At 39.5% G+C, this 15,174-nt stretch overlaps 1 protein-coding gene across 7 annotated transcripts in view; it reads left to right on the top strand.

Moving 5' to 3' along the window:
- The window catches only part of ZC3H18 (zinc finger CCCH-type containing 18), an 84,648-nt gene that overhangs the window by 57,886 nt on the left and 11,588 nt on the right, over positions 1-15,174 (top strand). For 5 of the 7 annotated variants that reach the window (XM_027846778.1, XM_027846749.1, XM_027846757.1 and 2 more), the window contains 3 exons: positions 2,401-2,502; positions 11,419-11,562; positions 12,498-12,650. In XM_027846778.1, coding sequence (XP_027702579.1) covers positions 2,401-2,502; positions 11,419-11,562; positions 12,498-12,650 — 399 coding nt within the window. The remainder of the gene's footprint in view (positions 1-2,400; positions 2,503-11,418; positions 11,563-12,497; positions 12,651-15,174) is intronic. The other 2 variants (XM_027846792.1, XM_027846783.1) reach the window with 1 other exon arrangement.

Here is a 15,174-nt window from a genome sequence, read left to right as displayed (position 1 = left end):
ATGTTTGGCTTCCAGTTAACAAAAAATGTTGAAGTTTTTGCATGACAGTTTTTAATAGAGAAAAAGTAATACAAGTACATTAGACATTTGCTTCATTGATGACAAAAGTATTATGAATCACTTACCTATTATGATTGTTTTGCTTTAATATCTTCTTTAGGCTCTTTAGCACTCACTAGTTTGTGTGGCTTCCAGTCTAGGAAATGAGTGACCCTCAGATCTCCAGTACATCTTCAGCTTAACCACCCATTTCATCCTTTCTTGATTCTGACATCCCCATTTGCTTAGAGGATATTTTTAGATGAATAATCTGCTAATACCTGAAACTTATCTTGTCAAAACAAAGTTTGTCATTTTCATGGAATTACTAGTTTTCCAGATGTTTTCCCTGTCTCCCACTCTCTCCACATGCTAAAATAATCTTTTTAAGCATTGTTTTTCAAATATCCTATCCTTATCAAAAAACCATTATGTCATGGTGGGAAAGTGGTGGATTTGGAGTGATAGGACTTGCATTCAAATTCCATCTTTGCCCCTTACTACCTTTGTGACCTCTTCTTTAGAGAGGCCTCAGTTTCATCTGTAAAATGTGGGCAATGGAAGGGTATGAGTTTTAAGGCTCCTTTCTGCTCTGCCTATCATCCTGTTCCTTGTTTTAGACTCAACAAATCCAAGTACTTCATCTTAACCATTGATGCTTTTTCATACCCCAAGCCGGATGATCTCCCACAGAAAACCAGCATATTCTCACAGTTGTGCCATGACACAAGTCATTCTTTTGGCCTGGATTGCGTTTCTCCTCAGCCATTTGTATCCTTCCAAATCTGATACAAAACTCATATCCATTCATTCATTCAACAAATAGTTATTTAGGGGCACACAAAGCACTAGAGATACAAATATGATGATCACAGAGGTCATCTGATTCAAACCCCTCATTTACAGAGAAGGAAATTGGCCTAAAAATGGGAAGTGACCTGCTCATGGTCACACAAGGGGTAAGTGGCAATGGTAGGATTTGAACTCGAGCCTTTGAACTTTAAAACCAGTGTTTTTCCCACTGTACCACACATTGCTGTCTCCACCTTGGGGGGAAATCACATACACAAATGGAGTGGGAGATGAGTGTGAAGGAGAGATCCCTTTGTCCCAGAGAGTGGCCAGTCAGGGGAGCTTTCAATGAAAAGGTAGGAGCTAGACTTGAGCCTTGAAAAAAGAGGAGGGGTGAAGAGAGTTTGGGAGGAATCAGGCAGTGTGGGGCTAGGGCAGAAAGCACTGGATTTGGAATCTGATGACCTGAGTTCAAATCCCTCCTCTGTCACTTAAGACCTTTGTGACTTGGGGCAAATTACTTCTTTCTGCGCGCTTCCATTACCTTATCTGTGAAATGAGAGCCTTGGACTAGATGATCTTAAAGCTTCGCTCAAGCTCTAAACTGATTAAAGCCAGGACTCAGAGGAATCCAAATGGTCTAGGACCTAGAGTGTGTATACATGGGTATTATGGGATAAGGCTGGGAACTGGGTGGGAGGTAAATTGTGCCAGTCCTTAAAAAGCCAGGTTTATTTTGTATTCAGTAACAGTGTATTCCCATTGAATCTTTTTGAGTGATGTGATCAGAATAACACATTAAGATTTCTCCGGTCAGTGTTGTGAGAAATGGAATGAAGGAGAGATGGATGGATTAGAGGTATCAAAAGACCACTTAGAATATTATTCCGATAAATTAGGCTAGAAGAGACGAGGGCCCAAACCAAGGCATTGGTAGCAGAAAGTCAGAGGAAGGGAAGAGTTCAGGAAATATTTAAACTCAGTGTGAAAGAGTGATCAAATAATGAGTGTGCCACAGACTCTTCCATTTTTAAATACCTAACTCTCTGCTCTGTATCTCTTCACTCCTTCCATATTCATCTGTTTTCATTGCACTATTGATATTAAGTGCTTTTAGGTGTTTGTGTTATATTTCTACCTTCCCTCCCCATATTGCCAATAGATTTTAAACTCCATAAGCACAGGGTCCTCATCTTTAATAACTATTTCTGTAACTACTGCCATAAAGCTCAGTATTTGCATTCCATTAAATATCATTAACTGATTTTTATCTTTGATATATTCTTTGCAGCTCTTCCACTATCATTTTAGGGGACATTAAAGAAAAAAGCTGAAAACAAAAGTAAATTACATTGTGGGAGGAGATTCATGAAGTTCTAACTACTGATAATAATTAGTATACTTCCATGAGTCTAGCCTAAGTGCTTCAGCAAAATGTTAACCCCTCACATGATCTTACATTCTGCAAGGGGTATAATATGGTAACTATTTTAACAATTGTGCTTTTGAATTGTATATATTTATGCCATGTTTGTCCCTGACAGCCATTCCGTATTGTTTATTTCCCAGGTCTCGGTCTTTTTCATCTTCCCCTTCTCCATCGCCAACACCATCCCCACATAAACCTTCTATAAAAACTAAAGGAGAGCCTGCCCCACCTGCTGTAAAAGGGTGAGTTTGGAGGAATTTAAATGTGTCCTTACTCAACTACTTTGTTCTTTTTTCATGTGTTTGAGGTTATGGAAGAAAATTCATAAAGAATGAAAATCTTATAAAATGGAGCTCTATTAAGTATTTATGACTGATAGCAGAACATCAGGTGACAAAGTGACCAATTTCTGTAATAAAATGCCTTGTTTGAGCAGATGCCTGTGTTCTGAGACGTGAAAATAGGAAAGTAAATCTTTTATGTTTATGCAACAGTTTATATTATTTAGCACCCCCTAAGTTGGCAAATAGGTTTTCCTTAACAGAAAATTTTCCTCCAGCTTAGATTCCTCCTAAAGATTAGTTAGTAATTAATAATCTACCCTTATGGGGTTGTTCTCAGGTACTTTGTCTATTCTAAAGTGCCATAGAAATATTAGTTGCTTGTTGCTGCTATAAAAAGCCAAAGGCAGTATTGGAGAGACTCTCATTTTTTTCAGTTTCTCCTAAGTGAAATAAAATCTTTAGGCATCTTATTTCTTATAGAGATGTAGGTTTCTGTATTGAAGATGAAGATACTCAGTATTTAAAGCCAATTAACAGGATTTTTCTCATTGTGCCTCACTTTTTTCAATTTTGCTGCAAGTGTCAAGAGGCAGGTTTGGTTATCCAAGGAAGACATCCTTGCCTATAAATTAACATGTCTCGGACCATAACTTTTTCATGTTTTATTTTATACTAGGTTTAGATTGCTTTTAACATAACTCGATCTTGGGAGTTCCCAGCTATGTTTTATTCACTCTGGGCAAATTACTTAAAGAAACTAAGATGTAGAGAAATTACCTGTGAAACAAAAATGCTCAAACTGACCTATCAAATATGAATTATAGTTAATTATGAACAGTTTGAGAAGATGTGTGGCTTCGTGGATAGAGAGCCCTCCTTGAAGCCAGGAAGACTAGACTCAAGTCGCACCTCTGCATGGTCTTGGGCAAGTTATTTAACCTCTCAGTATTCTAAGTAACTCTTTAAGCCAGAAATTCTTAGCTTTCACTGATCTCAGTCAGTGAAATTTTTTTTAATATGTCAATAACTGTGTTTAGATGGAATTTGTTTCCTTTGTGAACGTGTGTATTTTAAAACATCATGAGAAGTGAATCAACAGATTTCACCGGACATCCAGAAGACTCTATGACACAGAAAGAGGTTAAGAACCAACCCCTACTTCATGCCTGCAGCCCACACCAGAGATGGCCACACTACCTGCGTCCATTTTCCCATACACGTGGGCACATTCTGTGCAGCTTAAGGGTCTTAACCCTTTTTGTGTGTCATGGACCCCTCTGGCTGCCTGGTGATATATGTGGACCGCTTCTCAGAATAATGTTTTTAAATGCTTAAAGTAAAATACATAGGATTACTAAGGAAACCAAAACTATATGTAATTAAGAAAACTTAGTATAGAATGAGTCATCTGCCTTCAGTGCTTCCATTTTCACAGTTCCTTACAATCTGGTTTTAGCCCCAAATACCATACTGAAACTGTTCTCTCTTTGTTGCCACAATTCTTATAATTTGTTTTTCCTTTTTGATACCTTGCAACTTCTCATAAATACACCCCCTCCTCCTCTTCTCTGACACTGCTAATACCCTGATGCAGGCACTCATCACTTTACACATTGATTATTGCAATGGTTGCTGATGGGTCTGCCTGCCTCAAGTCTCTTTCCCACCCTAGTCTATCCTCCATTCGACCACTCAGGTGATTTTCCCAAAGCTCAGGTCTGACCATGTCACTCCTCTCCTCACTAGATTCTAATGGCTTCTTATCACTTTTAGGATCAAATACAAAATGTTCTGTTTAGCATTCAAAGCCCTTCATAATCTATTCCCCTTTTACCTTCTTCTTACACCTTACCCTCTGAGACATACTCTCCTATCCTGTATCACTGGCCTCCATGCTGTTCCTCAAACAAGACATTCCATCTCCTGATTCTGAGTGTTTCCTCTGGAAACGCTCTCCCTCCTCATCTCCTGTACCTCTTGACCTCTTCTGGCTTCCTTTAAGTCCCAACTAAAATCCCACCTTCTACAAGGAGCCTTTCCCAATCCCTCTTAATTCTAGGGCTTTCTTTCTCTTAGTCCCTTTTTATCCCGTTTATAGCTTTTTTTGCACGTAGTTGTTTGCTTGTTTTCTTCTCTGTTAGACTGTGAGCTTCTCTAGTGCCAGGACTCTCTTTTGCCTCTTTTTGTATCCCCAGTGCTTAGCACAGTGCTTGGTACATAAGTAATAGCACTTAATAAATGTTTATTGACTGAGTGACTGACTTGGCTTCTTTGGTTCCTATGATACTATTCTTCATGATTCTCCTACATCTCAATATTTATTTGTGACTTCTTTGTTGGCTCCTCATTCACATTGATGACCTCTTTGTGCAAATGACTTCCAAGTCTGTGGTTTCATCCCCAGTTACACACTCTTCTATCTTTCCTTTCTTTCCCACTTCTACATCAAGCACTCTGTTACAGTGCTTCGTGTCTTACTATTTTAACAGCCTTCTAAATGTTTTTCATGCCCCTAGTCTATCCTTTTTTCTAATGCTTTCTTCATACTAGAGTAATCTTTCTAATTTAGCACTCAGATGCATTATTCTTGCTTAGATGGTATTAGTAACTCTCCATTGCCCCCTGGGGAGAAAAAAAGTAAACTACTGATCTAAGCATTTAAGGCCTTTGACAATCTGGGTACAACCTACTTTTCTAGCCTTATCTCTTAATATTCCTCTATATTCCAGTTAAAGCACCAAACTACTCTTTCTGTATTATTATCTCCCTTGTGAAGCCTTTCTCTCCAGTAGTGCTTTTACCTTCATACTCTTCACATTGGTCCTAGACAGGGTATTGGAATACCAGTGTTCCCTCTTTACCATAAACAGACCCTTCCTCCACCGTTATCGTTCAATAACCTCTCTTCCAATTAAGTTCATGCTATCTAAATATATCACCCAATCCAGATCCTGGTGACCCACAATTGTTATCCCCCCTTTCTCAAGAAGTCTAATACCTGGCTCACAGTATTCCATATATAGTAGTCTGGAGTCATTCTCTCTCCTTTCTCAAAGAGTTCAGTACCTGGTTCACAGTATTCACCATCCCAACTCCTTCCCTTTTGAGAGGGAACTTCCTTCAGACACTTTGGCCTCTCTGTTCCTTAATCTCCTAAGCTCTAAGCACTTACTTAACCCCAAATTATTGATCATGATGACAGAATCAGAGGTGTAGTCATGCCTTTGATCTTGCCATCATGATCAATAATTCTAAAATTCCTTTATCTCATCATAACTTACAATTCCACCTCTACCTATAACACATTCCTCCTAAGTCAGTTCTTTGTCCTTATGAACTCTAGTCACTCCCTCCTCCATTCAGTTCTTTCCCAGACCATTATCCTTTCTCTGCTCTAACTTTTCACCCGTCACAGTCTTCATCCTATAATTAATCAGTTCAATATTACACTATCTTAAACTCTTGAGTTCCTTGTTACCCTTGTCCTGTATATGTCCATACCTTGCCATACACCAACCTTTGATTACTCCTACATTGTGGTACCTCTGTTTCTCTTCACCTGCTGCTGAATAGAGAAAAAGGAAGTTTTTCAGCTGGACTAACAAGGTCCATTACAATTTTGTTATCTAATCTCAACAGTCTTTACTGTACCAAAGCAATCTTTTTTACTTCTCCATAGCCTGTTCTGTTCTCAGGCTTCCAACATCAACTGTTCTCTGCTTCCACATGACTCTCAGCTCATACTTTATTGAGAAAATAGAGGTCATTTGCAGTGAGCTCCCTCTTCCTCCCTTCTCTGCATCTCAGAACCCTTTGATATCATCCCCCTTTCTCTCCTTTATTCCTATCTCTGAAGAATTGACCCTTCTCACCAATCTCAGCTCCTCTGTCTGTACCTTTGATCACATTTTCTTACTCTATCATGGTGCCTTCACAGTTATCCCCTTGTCTTAGTTACTGATTTCTTCCCTGTTACCTACAAATATATGCAGATCTCTGCTAGACTTAAAAATTATTCACTTGACCTTATCCTCTCAAGCTATCATGCTCTATTTCTTTCTTTTTCCTGTCTCCTAGAAAAAGTTATTCTCATTGCCTTCATTTCTTTGCTTCTCATTCATTTTTCAGTACTTTGCAATCTGGATTTCAAACTCATCATACCTCTGATAACTGTTTTTTCCAGAGTTACCGGTAATCTCTTAATTTCCAAATCTGGTGACCTCTTCTCAATTCATCCTTTTTGACATTACTGACCATCCTTTCCTTCTTTTACTCCTGGTTCCCTTTCAACCTTTCTGACCACTTCTGTCATCATCTGAATTGCGTCCCTTAACTGTGAGTGTGCCCAAAGTTCTGTCCTGAACCTTATCTTTCAAACTCTATTTCTTGGTGACCCCCATCAACTCTTGTACAGATTGACATAAGATATCATGACCCAGGACTTTATCCTAAGCAAATGACTTCTGAATGTTTATATCAAGCCCTAGTCTCTCTCTGAGCTCTAGTCCTGTATTACCACCTGCCTGTTGGACTTTGCAAACCCGGTGTCCAATAGACATCTCAAAACAGTTCATTCCCATATCCTACCTTCCCCCATCTCCCCAGTCACTTCTCTTCCAACTTTCCCTTTTCATTTTGGTCACTGCCATCCTTCTAGGCATCCAGATTTACAACCTAGAATCATCCTCAATTCTTCACTCTCCTTCACCACACATATCCAGTCAGTAAACAAGTCTTGTCGTTGTTTACCTCCACAACATCTCTCACATCTATTCCCTTATCTGTATTTAATCAGCCACTACCTTAACTAGTTCAAGTCTTCATCATCTTCCATCTTGCCTTTTAATTGATCTGCCTTCCTCAAGACTTTCCCCTCTCCAGTCCATCTTGCACATAGCTACCAAAATTATATTCTTAAAGCACAGCTCTGACCATGTCACTCACCTATTCTGTAAGCTCATTGGTTGTTCCTCATAGACTCTAGGTGTAAATAAACACTGTTTGTCATCTAAAACTTTTCACAACCTGCCTGTTATCTACTTTTCCAGCCTTATTACATATGACTGCCCTTCACACAATCTTTAGTCCAGCCAGACTGGCTTCCTACTACTTCTCACACATACCACTGTGTTTCCACTCTTTGTGCCTAAATGCAGCCTGGCCTCAATCCTGAAATGCTCTCCATCTTCACCTCCACTCCTTAGAATTCCTAGTTTGGGGTGTCTGCCTACCAAGATACACACAGGAACTGTATGAACCCAGTTACAAAGCATTCTTTCTACAAATAAAGACAGATCTAAATAATTGAAATAATATTAATTGCTCATGGGTGTCTGAGCGAATATAATAAAAAGTACAATACTACCTAAATTAAATTTTTTTAAGGCAGTTGGGGTTAAGTGACTTGCCCAGGTCACACAGCTAGTAAGTGTCAAGTGTTTGGTGTGAGGCTGGATTTGAACTCAGGTCCTCCTGACTTCAAGGCCGGTGCTCTATCCACTGTACCACCTAGCTGCCCCCCAAATTAAATTTTTTATTCAGTGCCATATCCATCAAAATACTAAAAGATTACAGAGTTAGAAAAACCAGTGACAAAATTCATTGGAGGAACCAGTGGTCAAGAATGCCAACAGAATCAGTGTTTAAAAAAAAATGGAAAAGGAAGAAGGCTTAGAATTTCAGATCTCAGACTGTACCACAAAGCTATAAGCATCAAAACAGCTGGCTCCTGGATAAGAAATAAAGATTGATCAGATTAGGTACACAGAATACAGAAGCAAACAAACACGGTAACCTAATGTTTGATAAACTCAGATCTCAGCTTTGGGGGCAAGAACTCACTCTTTGACAAAAAAAACTATTGGGAAAACTGGAAAATGTTTTGGCAGAAACTAGGTACAGACCAACATCTCACACTGAATACCAAGATAAGCACCAAACGCATACATTATTTAGACATAAAATGTGGCATCACAGGCAAGTTAGAGGAACATCAAACAAACAAATGACCTGTTAGACCTGTGGATAAGGGAAGAGTTCATGACCAAACATGAGCTAGAGAGGCTCACAGAAGGTAAGATAGACAATTTTGGTTATATAAAATTAAAGAGTTTGCACCCCTGTGCCCCCCAAAAAATGAAGCTAAAATTAAAAGAAGCAGGAAATGGGGGAGGGGATCTTTGCAGCAAATTGCTCTGATAACGGCCTCCTTTCTAAATGAACTGAGTCAAATAAGAGTCATTCCCCAATTGATAAATGGTTTTCAAAGGATATAGTTTGGCAGTTTTCAGAGGAAGAAATCCAAGCTGTCAATAGACATATGAAAGAAATGCTGGAAATTCAAAATTAAAGCAAATCTAAGGTAGTTGTTCACACATATATCAGCAAAGGTGACAAAAAGAGAAAATGAAAAATGTCAGAGGAGTCATTGGAAAACAGATATTTGAATGCATTATTAGTGGAGTTGTGAACTGGTTCAGCCATTATGGAAAGAAATTTGGAATTGTGCTCCAAAAGCTATTAAATTGTGCATCCCTTTGACTCAGCAGTACCAGTACTACATTTTTACCCCAAAAAGATTAAAAAAAAAAAAAAGAGGAAAAGGACTCATGTGCACATTATAATAGCTCTGGTTGCAAAGAATTGGAAACTGAGAGGATTCCCATCCATTGGGGAATGGCTGAGCAAGTTATGGTACATGAATATGATAGAATATGTTGTAAGACATGATAAAGGAGATGATTGCAGTGAAACCTGGAATGATTTATATGAACTGATGCAGAGTGAAGTGAGCAGAACCAGGAGAACAGTTTATACAATAGCAATAATATTGTAAAGACAAACAATTTTGAAAGACTTTGGAACTCTGATCAATTCAGTGGCTAACCACAGTCCCAGGAGTCTCTTGATGAAACACCTTCAGATAGAGGTGGTGGACTCAGAATGCAGATTAAAGCATATCACTGAGGAGTTGACCATGACTAATGCTGTAATTTGTTTTGCTTGACTGTACGTATTTATCATGGATTTCTTGCTCTCTCAATGGCTGGAAGAGGGGGAGGGAAGAGGGAGAAAATGAGCATCTGAGAGTGAAATAAAATTGAATTTTAAAAATCTTAGCTCAAGTGCCATCTTTTATGTGGGAACTTTCTTGATTGCTGCCTTCTCTTCGCTACAACTACTGGTGACTTCTTCCCCAAAATTACCATTTGTACAAATGTCGTAGATGTATGTACATGCATACACATTAAGTAGATAATTGTAAACAGGATGTCTGTGTGAATAGAATATGCGTTGACCCCCATCACATACAAGCTCCCCAAGGAGCAGGAGCAGCTTGGTATCTGTCTTTATATCCCTATTGCCTGATGTAGCATCCTAGTAGACCCTGAAACAGCACTTGCTGATGGATCGGTTCCTTTAACCATCCCCACCTCCAGCTGAAAGGGAGCTCATTTTCCTCACATTGTTGATGGCATTTTGTCTATAAGTGGTTGGTAAAATAAAAGGATTTTTTGAACAATGTGACAATACCGTTTAAACTCTCCTCAAAGCAATCCAGTTCATAGCTACACATCTCTAAGAGGTCACAGAGAAACAAAGTTTCAGTACACACTAGACTAGTCTGAGCACCACTCTCCAAACAGAAATGGTACATCCAGAGTTCTCAGGAGCATGGTGCAGATAGTTTTATGGATGTCTTTTGTTTCTATGTTGCTTATAGTTATATTAGAGTCATTGGTTATATTGTTCTTCTGATTCTCCTTATTATACTGCGTTACTCCACTCTCCATTCATACAAATAATTTCCATGTTTCTCTGAATTACTTAGATCCATCGTTTCTTTTTTCGACTTAATCTGTGATTTCATGGAATTAGGGACCTTCTAGTGAGGAGACTCCCTTCCCCAATTCAAGTCAGCCACTGTTCTGCCACTGCTCTGCTACTTAGTCTTAGGATCATAAATTGAGAGTTGGATGGCCCCCCAGAGTCCAGTCACCTCGTTTTACAGATGAGCTACTGAAGCCTAAAGCATCACGGTCCCACAGCTAGTAAGTAGCAGAAGTCCTTTGACTCCAAATGCAGAACACTTTACACTGTACTACATTGCCTTTCTTAGGTAGTTACATGGGATACTACTGAGAGAGGGCATGACTCACTTAGTCCTAGAGCTCTTATGAACCCAGGTCTTCCTGGCTGCGACACTAGCTCTATCCATAGACTACATTGCCATTTTTTCAAAGTGGTTGAAATTCGTAGTTCTGCCAACCATGTATAAGTACTACCTTGATTTTTGAGAAGCAGCATGGTGGAGTAGAAAAAGCTCTGGTCCAAGAGTCAGAACTGAATTCTAGTACCAACTCTGATACTGACGAGCTTTCTTTATGGCCTTTGGCAAGCCAGGGAACTCCTTTGTGTACCTAGAGTCAGCTCTAGAATGAAGGTTAAGTGAACTCTAAGCTCCTTTCCAGCCCTAGCATTCTCAGACCCTAGTCTGCTGCCAGCATGTTCTTGTGGAATTATTTAAACTATTTTAATAAACTCTTCTCATTGGAGTCTTCAGGAAACAATCAGTGTTAATCACTTGACTTTTTAATCACAGGGAGAATTACAGCCTAGTGTTCCTAAAATAATTTTGTTCTTCCCTCCTCAAATAAAGGAGTGATAGATGGAATATTTTCAAAGTGATAGGAAAATTCATTGACACGTTGTGTCGTATGTAATGCTGAATTTAAATGAAACAATGGAACTTTTGAATTGTGTTTTTTGTCCTACCTAACTCTGGGTGTTACTACATTTGGAAATTTTGTTCAGAGAATAAAATAAAATCTCTTTGGTGCTGACAATACCCATATTTGAATTCTTATCTCTTAGAGAGAAGTCTCTGAAAAAGCCAGCCCCACCTCCAGTCCCCCCACAGTCCACCAAAACCATTACACCTGCACCAGAGCCAGCCAAACCGGGAGATAACAGAGAAGCAAGAAGGAAGGACCGCCAAACAAGAACCCCACCCAGAAGGTGAGACCATGGTGGTCACTACAATTTCTGAATGTTAAACATGAACAGTCCCAAAGTGAACTCCGACATAAATCAGGAGATGGTGAAACTCAAGAATCCAGAAGCAGGGTTACAGAGAGGAGATTAAAATTAGAGTTCCTGAACAAGTATGTCTAGTCTTCCCACGAACAAAAGTAATTTGATAAATTGGCAGTCCTGTCTAGTAGAATGACCCACTGGATTTGGAAGCAAGAGGCCTGGGTTATAGTTCCTACTTCACCAGGGACTAGCTTTGTGACCTTGGTCAAGTCCTTAACTTCTTGAACCTCAGTGTCTTTCTGTAAAATGATAACAACTACTTTGCCTATATTACAGGGTGATTGTGGAGATTAAATGAAATAATGTATATGAAAGTACTTTAAAAAACTAAAATTTAAAAGGATACACACTTTATCACCATTATTGTTGTTGCCATTTGTCATCATTATTATTACTTAGAGCGTGGTGCTAATGCTGCCAAGGTTGAAGATTTAGTCTCTAGACAGACCATGTCATCTTGCTTTTTACTACTAAAAATAGTGTTCTATGTTCACAGGTTCAACATGTGGAATTGAACATATAGCAAAGTAGGGACCAGTAGGGTCTCTTTCCATCTAATAACTTCTGTCTCATTCCATGGAAACAAGTTTAATGTGGTGATAGACCATGTGAAATTGGTCAGTATTTCTTCAGCATTGGCATGAGCTGTCACTGAGGTTTTCTTTTTTTTTTCCATAAAGAAAATGGAGTTATAATGGGCCCTCAACTTAATATGTAAAAAGAAGTTGATTTGTCTGAGCCAAGGGTTGGAGCTGTTTGTCTCTGATAAGTTAGTAGCCCCATCACAGCGGAGGGACATAGGCCTCGTCCTCAGTCCGCTGACGTTGGTTCTAACAGGATGTCCGATTGTGTTGCAGGCGGACCATCAGCGGCAGCATCAGCGGCAGCGCCAGTAGCTATAGCGGATCTAGTTCCCGATCCAGGTCATTGTCAAGATCTCTCTCTAGGTCCCATTCCCGATCAACTTCTGCCTCTATTTCTCCCTCCCCATCAGGGTCCAGGAAGTCCCGGTAAGAAGTTAAGCCAAGTGTTAGCATCCTTCTCCCTGAGGTATTCTGGGACCAATTACTAGTAAATCCTGTAAGTTTGAAAGTTATTGTAGGGGGGAGTTGGAAGGCTGCTACACTGTTAGAAAATAGCTCTGAAATTTAGTCTTAATTTTTAAAAAGAAAATTCACAGACGTAATTAGTTCTACTCATTCTGGAGATGAGTAGTATTCTAAGTGAATATATGTCTAGCACAGGAAGGAAGTACTTTTGTATTTATGAAGTAAAACTAGGAAAGTTAGACTGGTAGTTAATGTCCTATACTTATCCCTGAAACACTTGGGTTAAATTGCCAGATCTGATCTCATGCCCTCCAGTATAAGAGAGAACCAGGAGAGTTGGTATCTTCTCTGTATCCAGCAAAGACCATTAGAAAGATGGGTGGAGGCAGGCCACTATTGAGTTCCAGAAAGTTTCTTACTTAAGTCTTTCCAGGCAGAAAGTTGATAGCTTGCAATGTGAGACATTGAGAATTAGTCAGAACCTTTAAGGAAACTCTTCATTGAAAATTGAAAAGAGACACTTGAAAGAGAAGAAAGATAATAGAAAGAAACTCTGTGAAGCATTTTAATATCTGTTGTAAGAATCACTGGGAGGAAGAACTTAGACCACAGTGGGTATGAGTGTTTTGACCATCAGTTAAATAAAAATACTTCCCAGTGTGCAGGCAGTGGGGCAGCTTATGCTTTCTTTTCTATATTGGCCTAGGCATATAGCTGCCTTTTTTTTTTTTTAAATGTGGTTCTTTCCCTTTCCTCATTACCATTTACTGACAGTCTTAGGAAATCCAGGTAGGTATTTTCTCTGGAAAGATATAAAACATGACATTTAATACCACTACCACCGCTTTTGGAAACTTCCATGTCTGTTGTAATAGTTTAATATTTCTTTTAAATACCCTTTTGTGCCTTTCAGTTACATGTTTGTCAGGTTTGATTCTCATCTCATGAAATTTTAGAGCTGAGAGGGACTTTAGAGATTATCTAGTCCAACTCATTTCACAGATGAGGAAAGTGGGGACCAGAGAAAGGGAAGTAACTTGATCTGTGAACTCTTTTTATACTAGATGAGAAACTAAGGACTATCCAAGGTAAACTTTCCCAAAGTTGATAGGAGTTCAGTTCTCTCTTCAGATTGACTTGTATTTTGGAATGAAATGTCCCTGATCTAGCTTTTCATTTTTCTGTAGATTAATCATCTTTCCTTGTTTTGCATATTTTCAGTTTACCAGAGCAGGGCCTCTTTTGTTCAAGATTGGTAGGAAGTACATGCAAACACACTAGGTTTTGGTCATTTCCTTCTGTTAACTGGACAGGGAATCCTTTTAGTCAAGTGACAGAAGGTTCTGTTATTTCTGAATCCTACAGTTCTGAGCACATGTATCCATTAGAAAATAACAGTGAGAAATAGGAACGTTGTTGAGTAGTCATTTGACTAGTAGGCACTTACTAAACATTTACAATTTTTAGTAAGTAAACATTTGTTAAGGCCAGCTATGTTTCAGGCATGGTGCTAAATGCTGGGGATACAAAAACAGGTAAAAGATCCTGCTCTCAGGCAGCTCACAATCTAATGAAAGCGACATCATGTAAACAGCTCCGTACAAACAAGATAAATTGGAAATAATCAACAAAGGGAAGGCACTAGAAATAAGGGGGATTGGGAAAGGCTTCCTGTAGAAGGAGGATTTGGGACTGGGACTTTTGAAGGAAGCCAGTGTAGTTAGAAAGAGAAGATGAAAAGAGAGCGACAGCTAGTGAAAACGTCCAGAGTCCTGGAGATGGAGGGTTTTGTTCAAAGAGCAGCAAGGAGGGCAGTGTCACTGGCTCACAGAGTACAGAGGCGGAGGTTAAAGTGTAAGAATATTAGATTGGGGGGGGGGACCACAAATAAGGATAGACTTTGAATGCCAAATGGAGAATTATATATTTGAATGGTAGAGGTAATAGGGAGTCACTGAAGTTTATTGAGTGGTGGGTGGGAGGGGTGGACTTGCTAAGACATGCACTTTAAGATCACTTTGACAGCTAAGTGCAGGATGGGTTGGAGTGGGGAGAGACTTGAGGCAGAGAAAGCAACCATCAGGCTTTTGCAGTAGTCCAACATGAGGTGATGAGGGCCTGCTCCAAGATGGTGGCAGTGTCAGAAGAGAAAAGAGGTATTTCAAAGGTAAAATAGACAGGCCTTGGCAACAGGATTGGATTGGGGGTGGGAGGTGGGGAGTGAGAGTGAGGAGTCAACACCTAGAGCCTCTGACTGGGAAGATGGTGATGCCCTTAGTCATAGTAGGGAAGTTGAGGTTTGGGGGAAAGCTGATGAGTCCAGTTTTGAACATGTTAAGCTTAAGAGGTCTGCAGGTGATCAGTTTGAAATGTCTAATAGGTAGATGTTGGCAGAAAGGTGAGGGCTAAGAATATTTAGATAGAGGTGATAATTAAATCCATGGGAACTGATAAGATTACCAGGTCACAAGGTGAGAAGAAGAGA

The sequence above is a fragment of the Vombatus ursinus genome, unplaced genomic scaffold, assembly GCF_900497805.2.
Source record: "Vombatus ursinus unplaced genomic scaffold, bare-nosed wombat genome assembly UNPS02005286.1, whole genome shotgun sequence".
Taxonomy (NCBI): Eukaryota; Metazoa; Chordata; class Mammalia; order Diprotodontia; family Vombatidae; genus Vombatus; species Vombatus ursinus.
This window is presented reverse-complemented; position numbering and strand designations above follow the sequence as displayed.